At 42.0% G+C, this 14333-nt stretch overlaps 1 protein-coding gene across 1 annotated transcript in view; it reads right to left on the bottom strand.

Annotated features, from left to right (window-relative positions):
• pard6a (par-6 family cell polarity regulator alpha) overlaps window positions 1–9862 on the bottom strand; it is a 35235-nt gene extending 25373 nt beyond the window's left edge. Inside the window, exons 1-2 of the mRNA XM_031285499.2 lie at window positions 9447–9862; window positions 878–1100 (exon numbers count right to left, since the gene is read on the bottom strand). Coding sequence (XP_031141359.1) covers window positions 878–1100; window positions 9447–9527 — 304 coding nt within the window. The 5' untranslated portion in view covers window positions 9528–9862. The remainder of the gene's footprint in view (window positions 1–877; window positions 1101–9446) is intronic.
• Window positions 9863–14333: the final 4471 nt, after the last annotated feature.

Genomic DNA, 14333 nt, shown 5'->3' with positions numbered 1-14333 from the left:
TGAATGTTCTCAGAATAATGGAAAGCTTCAATATCTACAGTTCTGTCAACTGACACAAATCCATCTACGTTTAGTTGATATTGTTTAGTCAACTGCTGTTCCCAAGGTTAAGCGTGAATTAGTTAAGCCTAACAGAATGAGAATGTATCCCTCCGACACTCTGAAGTGATGCAGTGTCTGAGAGCGTCTCTGTTCCGTCTCTCTTTGCCTTCCTGACAGCAGTGTTTGATCAAGTAGACAGAAAGAAAACATACACAACAACCCACCTGAGCCAGAGGGAGAAGTGCATGAACGCATGCGGGCAGAGAATCATCAGGTGGCTCAGTGTATAAAGAATAGAACATGTTTGATGTGGAGAACAAGCAACTTCCCTGCAGCTGTGCACGGCATCTGACTCACACGTATATATATTCTGTGAAGATATCAAAACGCTCAATCCAAACAGAAATGCACACAGCCCGTATTCAGAAACTGTGCCTTTAAACGAGCCGTCAGGACTTCTGTACACTGTGATGTCACAACAATCCTATATATAGGTAGAAACAGTTACGTTACAGTCATTCCCCGGCTGCAATGAAGCAGCAGAGACTCAGACATGGAAATGTTGACCAGTCAGAGCAGACTGGGCTTTTTCAGGAGGGGGTCTAAAAGAGAGGTGCTAAAACGGAGCGTTTCAGACAGAGGAAGAATACAGGTATATTCAGACACACAGTATGGGACCTTTAAGAGAAAGAGGAGCAGACTGCTCCTGAAAGCCACTTTCCCCCACCTTTTCTTCTTTACTAATGCAGTTAGTCCTGTTAAAAACTCACCTGTTTGCAGCTCTCTAAAACATTTTCTCTATAGGGGTCCCTCAGTCTGTCTCTAACGGTCTTACCTCTCTTGGTTATGATAATGCGGAGCAGCGGATTGGCTGACGAGACAGCTTTGTGGAAGTTGTCGTCATTGTTGATGGGAAGGAGGTCTCCGTGGACGTCGGCGTATCCCAGCAGCACGTCCACACCGGGGATGCGATGGATGGTTTGGAGGAGGCGGTAGAACTCCTGAAAGCCGGCCGGGCCGTTCCTCTTCAGGGCAAAGCGGCGGTATTCTGCCTCAAACTGAAGAAGATAAGGAACTCAAGTTAACACGCTGTCAGCTGAGACACACTAGATCATATCGCTGTTTACAGGTCACAGTTTCACTCACACATGCTGTGCTGAATGTGTGTGTCTGGCTGCTACCACTAACATAAAGAAAGAAATACTCTCAGATACATACAGTCAGATAACACTGCAGTAAGATCATGTGGCCGTGGTTAGAAACCCTGCTGACCCCCCAGGCCTCATGGTTGCACAATTCTTCACAACATTTCTGAGAGAACACACATTTTAATGGCTGACTAATAATAAATCTTGCACATGGTGGTCCTGAAATAACATTACAGTAAGTAAGGCATTACACATACCTAATGACAAATTTTCAATAGAAAGTAAAATACATCTTCCCACACAGAAACAGATACAGTCTGTCTCATAAATAGCTACTTTACATGTTGAGTATGTTCAATGGTATAGCCGATAATAGACCTGAATACCTTTTTTCAATGCCTTTGCATTACTTTGGAAAATGTAAAAAGTTTTTTTCTACAAATCTTTTTTTAATTATTGAACAAAGAAGCCAGATGTTAAAAAAACAAGCAGCTCCAGTGTACATTTGGAAATTTTGATTTAAAGTGCTCATATTATGCTTCTTGGCTTTTTCCCTTTCCTTTATTGTGTTATATATTTTTTTTGTGCACGTTATAAGTTTACAAAGTGAAAAAGCCCAAAGTCCCCCCCAAAGGGACTTACCATCTCCAACAGAAAACACTGTTCACAAACTGCTCCAAACAGCTCTATTGTAGTCCAGCCTTTACTTCAGAGACAAACGTGGTCACTTTGGAACACACGTTATAATGCTCTCCTAGCTGCTAGCATGGCACGCCCTCATACTCTGCAACTGACTAGCTAGCAATGCTTACCTAGGTACTGCGCATGTGCAACAGAGTGCGGATCAGGCCGCATTTTTCTGTCCGAGCCCGGTCCGCGTCCGACAGAGCAGTAATCGGACCCGACCCGAGCCCGACAGGCATTAAGATATTTCTGTCCGAGCCCGACACAGTTAAAATCTTGTTTTTTTTCTCATACTAATGAGAAAAAGCCCGTTTTTATTAAGCAACTGTAGGAAGACATTCGGAAATGTCAACAGATGAGTGCATCAGCGCACATGGGGCAAGAAGCGCATATTAACAAAGGCGCGCACCTACATAATAAGCTTTTTTAAATTTAAAATGTTCAATGTCTTATCGCGCTGATGTGACCGAGCCCGACCCGAACCCCAACATCATTTCTAAATATCTGTCTGAACTCGGCCCGTCGGATCCCAGGTTCGGGTATCCATCCTCTAATGTGCAACTCCCAACAAAGAACAGAAGTGTGATGCCTCACTTTGTAGGTAAAACAGAGAGCTCAACTGAAAAGAGGAGCTGCAACAATGTGTAGTACAACAAAAATATGGTGTTTTTTGAATTAAATTAATTAAACCACATAAATCTATTCTGGTACAACCTCTAAATACAATTATGAACCTGAAAATGAGCATAATATGAGCACTTTAAATCAGGTCAAAGAACACCTAAGATATTTGATGCAAGGTTTCGGTTTTTCTTGACAGCTTTCTAAGAACTTGTTGTGTCTTTCACTTAAGGCCCAGACACACTGAGCCGACGTTGGACTGATCAGTCTCCCCAAATTGGTCAAAAAAATGCCTCGGAACACACCAAAGCTAAGAGACAAAATACATCTCCATAACAGCAGGCGTCGCTAATCTGTATTGTCGCCCAAAAATTAAAACTGGAAGCTGATTGGACGAATGCGTCACGTGGGTCTTTTTTCTCCGGAAATTCACAGCCAGACTGTCATGGCGACTCATTCAGAATACAATCTCATATTGAACTAAAATAGTCCACTGAAACGTGTTTCTGAAAACATTTTAAGAGAGAAATAGGCCGTGCAGTTGCTGAATCTTCATTTCAGATCGACAAAGGTCAGTTTAAAAGATTTTCGTCAGATTTTTAGAGACTCTAGTCACGCTCATTCTGCTCCCCGTTTCCTGGTTAGCTCTCCACCAATCAGATGGGTCATTTGAGTCCGACTGCCGGCAGTGCCCGCCCCGCCGATTATACATGTCAAATCGGCCAAAATGAAGGACGACGGCTCCTCGTACGGACGACGGCACGGAACACACCGAACAGACTCGAGTCACCGACCTCGCCAGACTGTCAGACGGCCGATTATCAGCTCTGTGTGTCCGGGCCTTAAGACGGAAACTTTACTGAAGCTTGTACTGATGGTGTAGGTGTCATCTCTCCTAACAAAGCTTTGGGTGTCAAGGCTAACCCTAACCTTACATTTTCACACACTTTGTTTTTCACCCTAAGCCTAACATCTGAACTGGTAATTAGTCTTAGGTGTTTCACCTTCTTCTCTATAATTTGAGGTCAGTTTGCTTCCATCAGTAAGGAAGTACAGCATCGAGGTACCTATCTTTACAAACAACCAGTCAGTTTGCCATCTATCCTCTTCAGAGCCTGTAATCACCATTCTTTGTTTTACCTGTCGTACAGCCATGCCGTGCTCACTGCTGCTGTATTAGGTATTTAAGTTTATTCACTATTTTGTCAGCGAATCTTAAAGCATTCTCCAAACAGTACAGAGAAGAAGCATTATGTTGGCGAGCCTTGTCACATACCTCATGTGGATGTAATTATGGTGAACACTTGTTGTGACAGCATTCAGTGACATCAGGGCCTGAAGCACGGCCACAGTTTTTACATTTTAAACATATCTCCTCTTGGCACACAATCCCGACCTGCAGCGACGCTACAGCTACCGTGATCAATGCAGAGATAGGAGCGCTGCTTGCGTTGTAGGCCTGAGCTTTGGGCACGAAGGGGAGAAGTTGGACCTGACCCAAAAAGATGTGTATCCTGAGGCTGAGCCACTGTGCTTGTGCTCAGGTTCAGTCAAAGGCACTTGCAGTAAATGAAAGAATTGGCTCGTAACAAGTAGTTAGACAGTTATCTCTGGTGGAAAAGGTTCTGCTTAGTTAAATCTAAATGACCCAACGCTGTGCCCTCAGCAGAGTGATAGTGAGCAGTGTCAGGTTATACTGGCTACACTCTACACCTGTATACATGTGATTGGATGTTATTAGTGAGCTGGTGAGCCAAGCAGCTGCTAAATGAGCCACGGATGGTGAAGCATGAAGGAAACAGTTGAATGTTTACATTGAGAATTAGGAAAGGTACGTTTTACTGAACAGGACTAAAATAATATATTGCAGCTGTAGACTACAGCCGGACTACAGTTGAGTTTAGCCGACAAAAGTTGAGCATCATATGGCGATGACCGTTAAGACACCAAAACAACTAGTTTGGTTTGGGTTAAAACAGCGGTACCTGTAATTAGTACTCCCAGGACACGAACACCCTATGTGTGCCCCGTGATGCCCTTATCCATCTATGGTGAAAAGATATGTATTAAAAGATTGATATCTGGATTTTATTCATGTATCAGATTACTCAAAAAAGACAGATTTTAATTGAATAATTGATTATTTTAACACAGCCCTACTAAGCAGCTAATGCAAGCATGACTTCCATGCTCCGTGTGAACTAATGCAATTCTCTGTTCAAAGAGACCTAAAGCTGCTCTGCATCCGTCTGGTCCTGCTACAGAGTCACAACACAGTCTACAGTAGGCTTTCAGGTGGAGTAAATTATATGAAGCTAGCAAAACATTGAAATGTATTCATACTGAAATTCCGCAATGTTTAGCAATGTTTAGTGCTGTAGGGAAAACTGTTAAACAGAGGACAGCCAGCTTTATACACACCACTTCAGACACCTTTGTTTCTTGACATTTTATTCAAGCAGTGATTGGTCAGGGACTAGAGCCCAACCGATATATCCGATTTCCAAACTATCGGTATCGGCATTTATAATGGCCAATAAATTAATATTTAAAAAATAAAATAAAAACGGATGAAACACCCTTCAACCATGTTCTGAGTGTTGGCGTTGCATAGTTTGTCCACCAGAGGGCGCTCTACAATGTCGCTGTTGGCAACACTTTGATTTTTTTTTGTTATTGTGTTTTTGTTCAAAGGACTTTAAGTTTCATATCTTAAGTTTATATTTTTATACATTTTATTTATCAGAACTTTAATATATTTTGATGTTCCTCTGTTCTGTTGTGACAATAAAACAGTTTATTTATTTTTTTATTTTTAGTTTATTTTTAAACTGCATTACATTATTTTAGTGAGGACTCATAAATAACTACAAATAACTCATGTTAGGGACATCTGTTTATGTTTTGTTACGCGTTTCTGGATTTAAAAAAAAAAGATATATTGGCCGATATATCGGAATATCACCAAATATTTGTATCGATATTGGCCTTAAAAATCCTTTATCGGTCGGGCTCTATTGTGGACCAACGTGTAGTCTGTCATGTCTCTGACACAGTGACCATGGTAAGGCCGTGTTTAGACAGCCTGCGTCGGCAGTCCGACGGTTCGGCAAAAACGCAGGTCTTTCCATTCATTTTAAACAGGGGTAGTGCGTTTAGGCTGCGGCGGGGGTTGCCGCAGGGGGACACTCAAAAAAACGCTGCAGGCCTCAGGCGAAAAGTTGAGACCTACTTAACTTTTGGGGAAGTATAACCAGGGATCAGACTTGTCAGTGTGTTTTGAGGCGGTGTGAGAGTCCCGTACAGGAAACAGGAAACATCACTGCCTCTATCGCTGCCACAAGAAAGTTTTAAAACACCAAACAAGCACAGAGTATGTGTAATAGCTGAATGTTTCAACAAAGCACTCGCTATGTCTCGCACGTCTCTTTTCGTTCTCTCTCTCCTGTGAAATGAAGCTGCCTTCAAGTGCAGTCGGAAACGCAAGATCTATAAACGGTCTGACAGAAAACACTAACTGTGAAATATAAAGTCTACTTGTGCTACATTAAAGAACACAACAGGACGTCACACAAAAGGGCCGTTTCATTGACACACAACCCTGCTGCAAATCGCCCGAGCGCTTTTTTTTGTCTGAATGCATCGTAACAGACAAGAAGATTGTGTAGGCTGAATCCCAGCATCTGAAATGCGTTCAGGTTGGACCTGTTCTCAGCTCATCTGTTCTGTCGTTTCAGGAGACAAAATGTCTATTGTTGTGTGGAGCTGGCAGGACAGGTACTGCATGTGTGCTCCTACATCACACAGTGTTTCACAATCTCACATGCCTCATCTCTGATCCATTCCTGTGCACCGTGCTCAGTCTTCTTTAAGGTACATTCTGGAAATGTAACTCACACAGCTCCATTCTAACTTTCTTCAGTCTACATATCTGATCTCTCTCTGGACTACCCGGCCTTGTCACTCCTCGTGCAAAGTGCCTGGACGCTGGGATGCATCAGATGCAGGAATTGCTTAAAAAAATTATAGCATTTAGTAATTTAAGAGAGAGGCCTTACGTGATCAACAACATGACGTGACGTTAGTGCAGACACATGCGTATGATTGTTTGACAAAGTGTATGATTGTAGCTCACAGTCAACATGTTGGTTTGGGCGGGCGAGATGCATACCGGTCGGTCCTTTAAACCCTGGAAATACTTTAGGCAGGCTTATATAATTATGTAAATGGATTAACAGGACTGTTGCATAAACTCACTGTGTTGGTGTGCATTAAACAAGTAAATCAAGCCATTCTTAATGCTACAAAGGAACAGTAGCACCCTGTATAATTCAGATTAAGATGAAAACATGGATATGAATCACTAGTGTGATATGCTGCTGATCAGTTTAACAATGTTAAAAGCATGACTTGCTGCCTAACTGTGTAAATAAATCTGTTTTGGTCCAAATGATTAGAGTATAACACAGCCTAAGTACGGCTGTGTGCCGGAGGAAGGCAGGACAGGCTCTGACTCCAACTCATTTCATCACAACTTAGACTTGATGTGAAAGTGGTGGATGAATTCCACTAATCAAACACTAGAAACCTGTATACCCGTACCTATAAACTGCTGCTACAGCCAAATGCAGCACAAATGTGCTTGATTCCAAAATATTTACTTCAGTCACCACTCACCTCCACCCGAGTAAAGTTATGACACTGTGTTCAGCCTTATGCGGCTAATTATATGTATTAATAGTTTACTGACAGCAATGACAAAGATGACACGTGTTTGACAGTAAGTCATCTCCACGCTGACTCACATATGAGACACACCAACAGACAGTGTGCACAAACATAGCTTTTAGTCAGGACCTATAGTGTTTGGATCAAATGGCCTGGGAAAGTCTGCACTCCAGTTATTTCCACATGATATTTAATCCATATGTAGGTAAATATAAGACTGGGATCAGACTTGGTTTAGGCAAATAGGACTCGAATCAGGATTGGGGCCAAAACAACATCCAAAAAACAAGTGTTTTTGTTTTGGGAACATCATTTTCTTCTCTTCCAGATGTTTGTTACATAGAGAGGCAGAGATGCTCGTTAGCAGTTCAGATTATAGAGAGAGAGACCGTAACAGACTGTGTGTGTGTGTGTGTGTGTGTGTGTGTGTGTGTGTGTGTGTGTGTGTGTGTGTGTGTGTGTGTGTGTGTGTGTGTGAGAATGCTGCCCTATCCTGTCACCTTTAGTGACCTAAAGCTGCAAAACATCCTGACATGTTTGTTTTGATCATTATGTTTTATTTTGCGCCACAGAAATGACAAACGTGTTATTACGCTACATTTAACATATGTTAAACACATAATCTAAAAATATAATTTAGGCCTGAAGCACAGTAGCGAGTTTTAACTCCCTAACTACAAATCCTGCTGATCATATTTATTCTCGCTCATTAACTGTAGTCGACTCAAAAGTGACAGTAGGCCTGCTTCCTTCCACAGTGGCACATTATTAATGCATTCCTCTGTAATAAGTCTGTTGATGCTGGAGCTGCTCCAAATACTCTATATAGCCCGCTGCTGGTGTTCGCACCAAGGGAAATGTAGTCAAAGGACATAGGGACGGGGCGGCCTCTAGCTCACCCAGTAAGAGCGTTCGCCCCATGTTGGCTGAGTCCTGCAGCGGCGCAGGGTTCGAATCTGACCTGCTGCCCTTTGCTGCATGTCATCCCCCATCTCTCTCCCCCTTTCATATCTATCCACTTTCGAATAAAGGGAAAAGCCCAAAAAAATAATCTTAAAAAAAAAAAAAGGACATAGGGACACGATGGCTGTGCTGTCGTGTCTGAGTTCGTGCTGATGGAACTCCAGGGCCCAGCATTAGCAATGAAAATACAATGAATAACATCCTTATTCACATAAGGATAATAACTGACTGCATATTATCCCTTGCCTATAGTGATTTAGGTGTATATTTATTATAATTATATGAAAATGAAAACTCTATTGATGTCAACATAGTTTTCTGTAGGCCTGCCCTCTTTTGGTCTCTGTCGACTAAGATTTCTGTAGTCCATTTAGTCATTTTTTTATGCTTTTTCATGCTGAATGATTTATTAAAGAAACTTGTAAGCACATATCTGGTAAACACAAGATTTTAAGTGGTGCTTTTGCATGATTCTTTGTGGAGAAACTCAGTTTTAGATCTGTCCATTAAATCAACTCATCTAGTCGACAAAATGATGAGTGTTAGACGACTGAGACTTTCTTTAATCCAGGACAGCCCTATTTATCTATCTGTCACACTCAAACAAACGTATCTATGTTTTGAATGTTATAATGCACCTTAATATGCAAAGTTACAGCTGTCACACATATTTCCTCCATTAGTTCCTCCAAATTAGCCTTACAAAATGAAAATATTCTGATAAAGTACCATTACTTCCAACCAATTGCACCACTTCAGTAGGCTACAGACACTGCGTAGGCCTGCTTGTAGTTACAAAGTAAATATAGCCTGCACTTAACACCTGGCCCACTGTATATTGTCTGTATACTGTGGTATGTATGTCGACAGTAGCTACACATCACTGAAAGTACAGTAGGCCATTAGAGTAACAGGCTGGCGGGACATGCAGAATAACTGAACGGGACAGAAGACAGCGAGACAGACAGAGGCTGTTTGGACACAGAGAAGAGACGGAATATTTCGGAATTAAAACCGTGGTGGGGGTAGCCTGTAGGCCGCCTGTCGTGTCAGCACACCCATCGCTTTTCATCTGCTACAGAATATATTCCTCTGATTAGCAGCGTCGAGCGGTGAGTTTAAAGAGACATCATCCGAGCCTCTCTGAACGACAGCAGAGGGTTAATATGTTGCTGTAGTCGGTGCAGCGTTACCGTATCCTCTCATTATTAGCCTACCGCTTACATTATCAGTCGAACACCCCAATTACCCCCGACTCACTTTGCTCTTGACCTCCACCACACTGTCGGTGAACTTGAACGGCGTCCGGTGCTGCTGCTGCGGCTGCGGCGGTCTGGACATGGTGCTCCCCGCTCGGCCGCTCTTCTGCTCGGCTCAGGCACTGCGGATAAAACCCATCCACCGGGGTTATGCTTCTGTTTCCTCTTCGGTCCTCGGGCAAATGGAACAATCCTTCAGAGAACTGCAGCGCTCATTATTTCACCTGTTTATGTTCTTTTCGGTTTTCCCAGCTCTCGTTCCTGTGTTTGTGTCTCGTGCCGTGCCGTGCTGTGTCAGAGCGTTTACGACACGGACAGGAAAAACAACAGAGCGCTCGCGACAGGTGGAGTCCGGTAAATCCAGTGTGGGATGTGAGTGTCAGTGCCAGTGTAACCCGTCCTCCTGCTGCTGCTGACGGCACTGTGGACAGCAGAGGGGGCGGGGCGGGGCCTGGCGCTGAAGACACTAGAGGGGCGGGGTAACGCATTTGGGGGCGGGGCCTGTCGACACCTAAGCCAAAGAGCACTGCTGCTGCTGAAGCACTCACTAACACTATAGGCTACACCTTCAACATAAACGTGTATAATGTACCGATTGGCAGAGGGCAAGGCTGTCACCATATCAGTTCTGTATTACCAATAAGATTTAGGAAGTGCACATTAAAACTTCACACACAATATTTCCTACAAATATATATTTCTCTACATTCTTAGATTTTGAAATCAAATCTGTCACACATTTATTTTATAGAGGCTACATTTAATTACTTGTTGGACTCAAATGGCACATGACATAGCCCAGGCTATTGTTAATCATAATATCAAAATTGAATGTAAAAATATAATTTTATATTTTGAACATAACAAATTTAACACTGAGTTCATTGTAAACGTATTGGTTTTGTTTGGTAGGCATACATTTGATAAAAATGCAAAATAGCAAATGTTACGCCCGACTTTACTGCCTTTTTATGTGAATTCAAAGAATATATTAAGACTCAAACTTCTGAATACAAATTTGAATGAATGATGTATTTTGTTTTGTCTCATATTATAACTTTGTATTTGTATTATAAACTCATTTATCCCCATTGCAACACACTCATACATTCCATTAACTCACATCAAAAGTGTGTGTGTGTGTGTGTGTGTGTGTGTGTGTGTGTGTGTGTGTGTGTGTGTGTGCGTGCGTGCGTGCGTGCGTGCGTGCGTGCGTGCGTGCGTGCGTGCGTGCGTGCGTGTGTATGTGTGTGTGTTTGTCACTTTGGCTACATGAGCAACCCTCTGCGCCTACACACAGTTCAGTTGTCACCCCTCATTGTAGTGTTTAATCCTGGATCCTAGAGTTGACACACAGGTCAGGTATGAAGAGAATGGAAACCGCTCTGTTGTCAAACACACCACCTGATATGTAGCTGATCTTAAACCACCTGCCTCGACTGGAAAGGACTCGGCCTGTTGTTCTTAATGTGCTGTAGAAAGAAAGATGACTGGACTTGATACTTTTTGTGTAACCCTGCGTGTTAAAGCGCCTCAACACTGGTTTCAGGTGATGGTGGCCAGCTGAGCAGGACATGACTAGTAAAGCAGGGCTCTAGCTGAGACAATATATCTAATATTGGACTGCACAGCAGCCTTTACAGTCCATGGAGGTGAACCGCAGCTGATGTACATGGCGAGCACAGACAACATGTGCAATGATAGCCAATCACAGGAGTTACCAGGGCTTATCTCTGGTAGCCTGATTTATGGCCTATTGTTACATATTCCACGTGCTGTAACACAGCTGTTGTCTTCTGATGGCAGGCTGGGATACGTGACGCTGTCTGTGTGCTTTGGCTCATGTTATCTGTGTTTTTGTCCTTTCAGATCTCGTCAGTGTGAGAACACAGATGCAAATCTGTCGGCTGGGACATACACTGCTTTATTCTGTGAGCCAAATATGAAATTACAAACAATGCTCCAGTGTTCTCTCGAACTGATAGTCTGCAGACATGGTAAAATATTTATCACAACTGATTGAACTGAACAAACTAGCACTGAATAACTCAACGTGTCTCGGTTCATCACACTGAAGATCAAACAATATCTTCATCAGACATCAGAACACGTCAGACTGCTATTATCTGCATTCACACTTTTAGATGATTCACCGTGACGTGCGTAAATGCTTTTAGACTGAACACTGTTTTAGGCGTGTGTGTGTGTGTGTGTGTGTGTGTGTGTGTGTGTGTGTGTGTGTGTGTGTGTGTGTGTGTTGGACTTGAGCTTTTCACCTCTTTCTTTTCCTCCTCCAGATTTACACCCTGTGCTTACCCGTCCTAATCATTCTCAGTACCAGCCCGTACTGGGGCCAGTGTGTGTGTGTGTGTGTGTGTGTGTGTGTGTGTGTGTGTGATGACAGGAACCCTTCATGCTTATGTAAGAGGCTGTAATTACCAACAACATGTAAGCCTTCCAGATAAGGATGCATTCCAAAGAGAAGGAGAGCGAGCGGAAAATGAAAATATGTTGTTTTTATCCTAAACTTTCATGTCTTCTATTGAACTCCATCCCTCTTTCACCCTCCTCTCTCTCTGTCCTCGCCTCTTCTTCCTTTCTCTTCACCTTGCCTTCACACTCTTCTCCTACCTCCACTCCGCGTATGCCCTCCCCCTTCGCTCTCAGCGGTCTCCCACCTGATGGTGGACTGTGGAATGTGAGGAGAGTTGGAGAGGGGAGGACTTGGATTGACAGTGTGATTTATAGCCAGCCAGAACCTTGTTGCTACACAGTTTGTTTGTGTGTGTGTGTGTGTATGTGTGTGTGTGTGTGTGTGTGTGTGTGTGTGTGTGTGTGTGTGTGTGTGTGTGTGTGTGTGTGTGTGTGTGTGTGTGTGTGTGTGATGACTCAGGCTCAGTGTTGAGTCAACTGTGTTTTACTGTAAAGCCTCAGGATTCCTCTGACTGACAGCTGAAATCTGAAGAAAACTTCAGGGAATGTTTCTCCTCATTTGTAGTTTTTGCACATGCACGTTGTATGAGCCATGCATTTGATTTGTGTTTAAGTCTACTTTGTATTTTCCTCAGGCCGAGGCTGGCCACAGGTTATTTAGGTTCCCGTCAGTAAGCACAGGTGATGCTGATTGGACAGAGGCTCAGACAACATCGGGGCTGTATTTGTTTTCTCCAGGAAGAGCACCCTTGCACTTAACGATCCAAAAAGTAAAAACTACTTTCTACTAAAAAATGGTCCCTATGAAAACCATATCCAGTGTGTTCTGTGGATTATACAGAATAAAAACGTTGCTTCTGTAAAGACTGCTGCCAATATGAACAGAAATAATAAGGCAGGACATGCATTGTTATGTAATCCTGAAATATCAGGTAGGGCGAAAATTCTGGGTTTTATTACATTTAATTGATATGTGCTTACATTTAGCACACTACTTAATAAATATGTTGAATCAAATTACCACACATTGATACAGCAAAGGCAGTTAGTTTGTCAGCATACAGTAGGAGAATTGGTTGGGTTTTGAGGTCCTGGTTATAATGTATAATAATAATAATAATAATAATAATAATAATAATAATAATAATAATAATAATAATAATATAATGTGTCTTACATGTGCAGTCTGTAACACATCCTTATACCTAAACCACATTATAGGTCCATTACCAGAACGACACATACGACCATTCTATTTAACGTAACCAGGGGCGGTTTTAAACACGTAATAAATGTCGTGTGGTTGTGTATGTTGTGTGTTGTGTATCTTACTACTATTAGATCCGTAGTTGAAATACACCTGATGGATTGTGGGTAACTTTAGCTTTTGTTGTTGGTGTTAGCCACGCTGCTGTAAAGACATGCTGTTGGGCTAATAAACGGTTAATATTCCGTCTCAATCCGGGTTATGATTGTTATATCTAGTAACATGAAACAGTGAAGAATATAACGTAAAAAGAACAAGTTAGGTTTAGGCAACAAAAAGACTTAGTCAGGGTTAGTAAAACGTCAGGGATTGGCTCAAAAAGAATCACTTAAAACTGGTACGGCACACTTGTCTGAACCCCCTAGTCTGGAGTCTGAAATAAAGATATATTATTATATTACTAAAATGAGGACGTCACAGACGTCACAGTCCTTACAGTCCTTAGAGCGAACTTGGGTACATGAATTATCATGAATTCATGCATGACTTACAAACATACATTCATGTAGTACTTCATAAACTATCAGTGATGTACAAGGATTAATAGTATCTCATGCATGACTTAATGCAGAGACAATACATTAATTAATGCATGAATTAAGCTATTACAATCATCATGAGTTGTGATTTATTAATGATGTTCATGTCTTCTTCATTGGCAAACCTGTGGTTAAAGTTGTTAAAAAATGTACGTTTTTTGTTTTTGAGGGGTCACAAAGATGATTGATCATATCTTATTTATCAATGTTAGGTCAGCATTTTATTTCAAGGGCCACAAACATGATGAAGTAATGAAGAAGTCATGTTTAGTTAGCCGTGATTACAACACTGCAGTTCACTTTCTTTACCCTGTCACTTTAACTACAGATTTACCTATGAAGAAGACATGAATATCATTCATACATAAGAAATCATGATGATTGTAATACCTTCATTGATGCATTAATTAACATATTGTCTCTGCATTAAGTCATGCATGAGATACTATCTTGTACATTACTGATAATTCATGAAGTGCTACATGAAGTACTACATGAATGAATTCATGCTTTTTCATGCATGAATTCATGATAATGCATGTACCCTTATTATAAAGTGTTACCACGACGTGTTTCAAACCTCGACCTCTGGTTTAGATATGAGGATGGGAAACGCTCCTGTGGGTCATACCAGAGAGGGGGGGGCAAA

Source organism: Sander lucioperca, chromosome 7 (genome assembly GCF_008315115.2).
Source record: "Sander lucioperca isolate FBNREF2018 chromosome 7, SLUC_FBN_1.2, whole genome shotgun sequence".
In the NCBI taxonomy this organism is placed as follows: domain Eukaryota; kingdom Metazoa; phylum Chordata; class Actinopteri; order Perciformes; family Percidae; genus Sander; species Sander lucioperca.
Note: the sequence above shows the minus strand (reverse complement) of the source record. Positions and strands in the feature narration are given on the sequence as shown.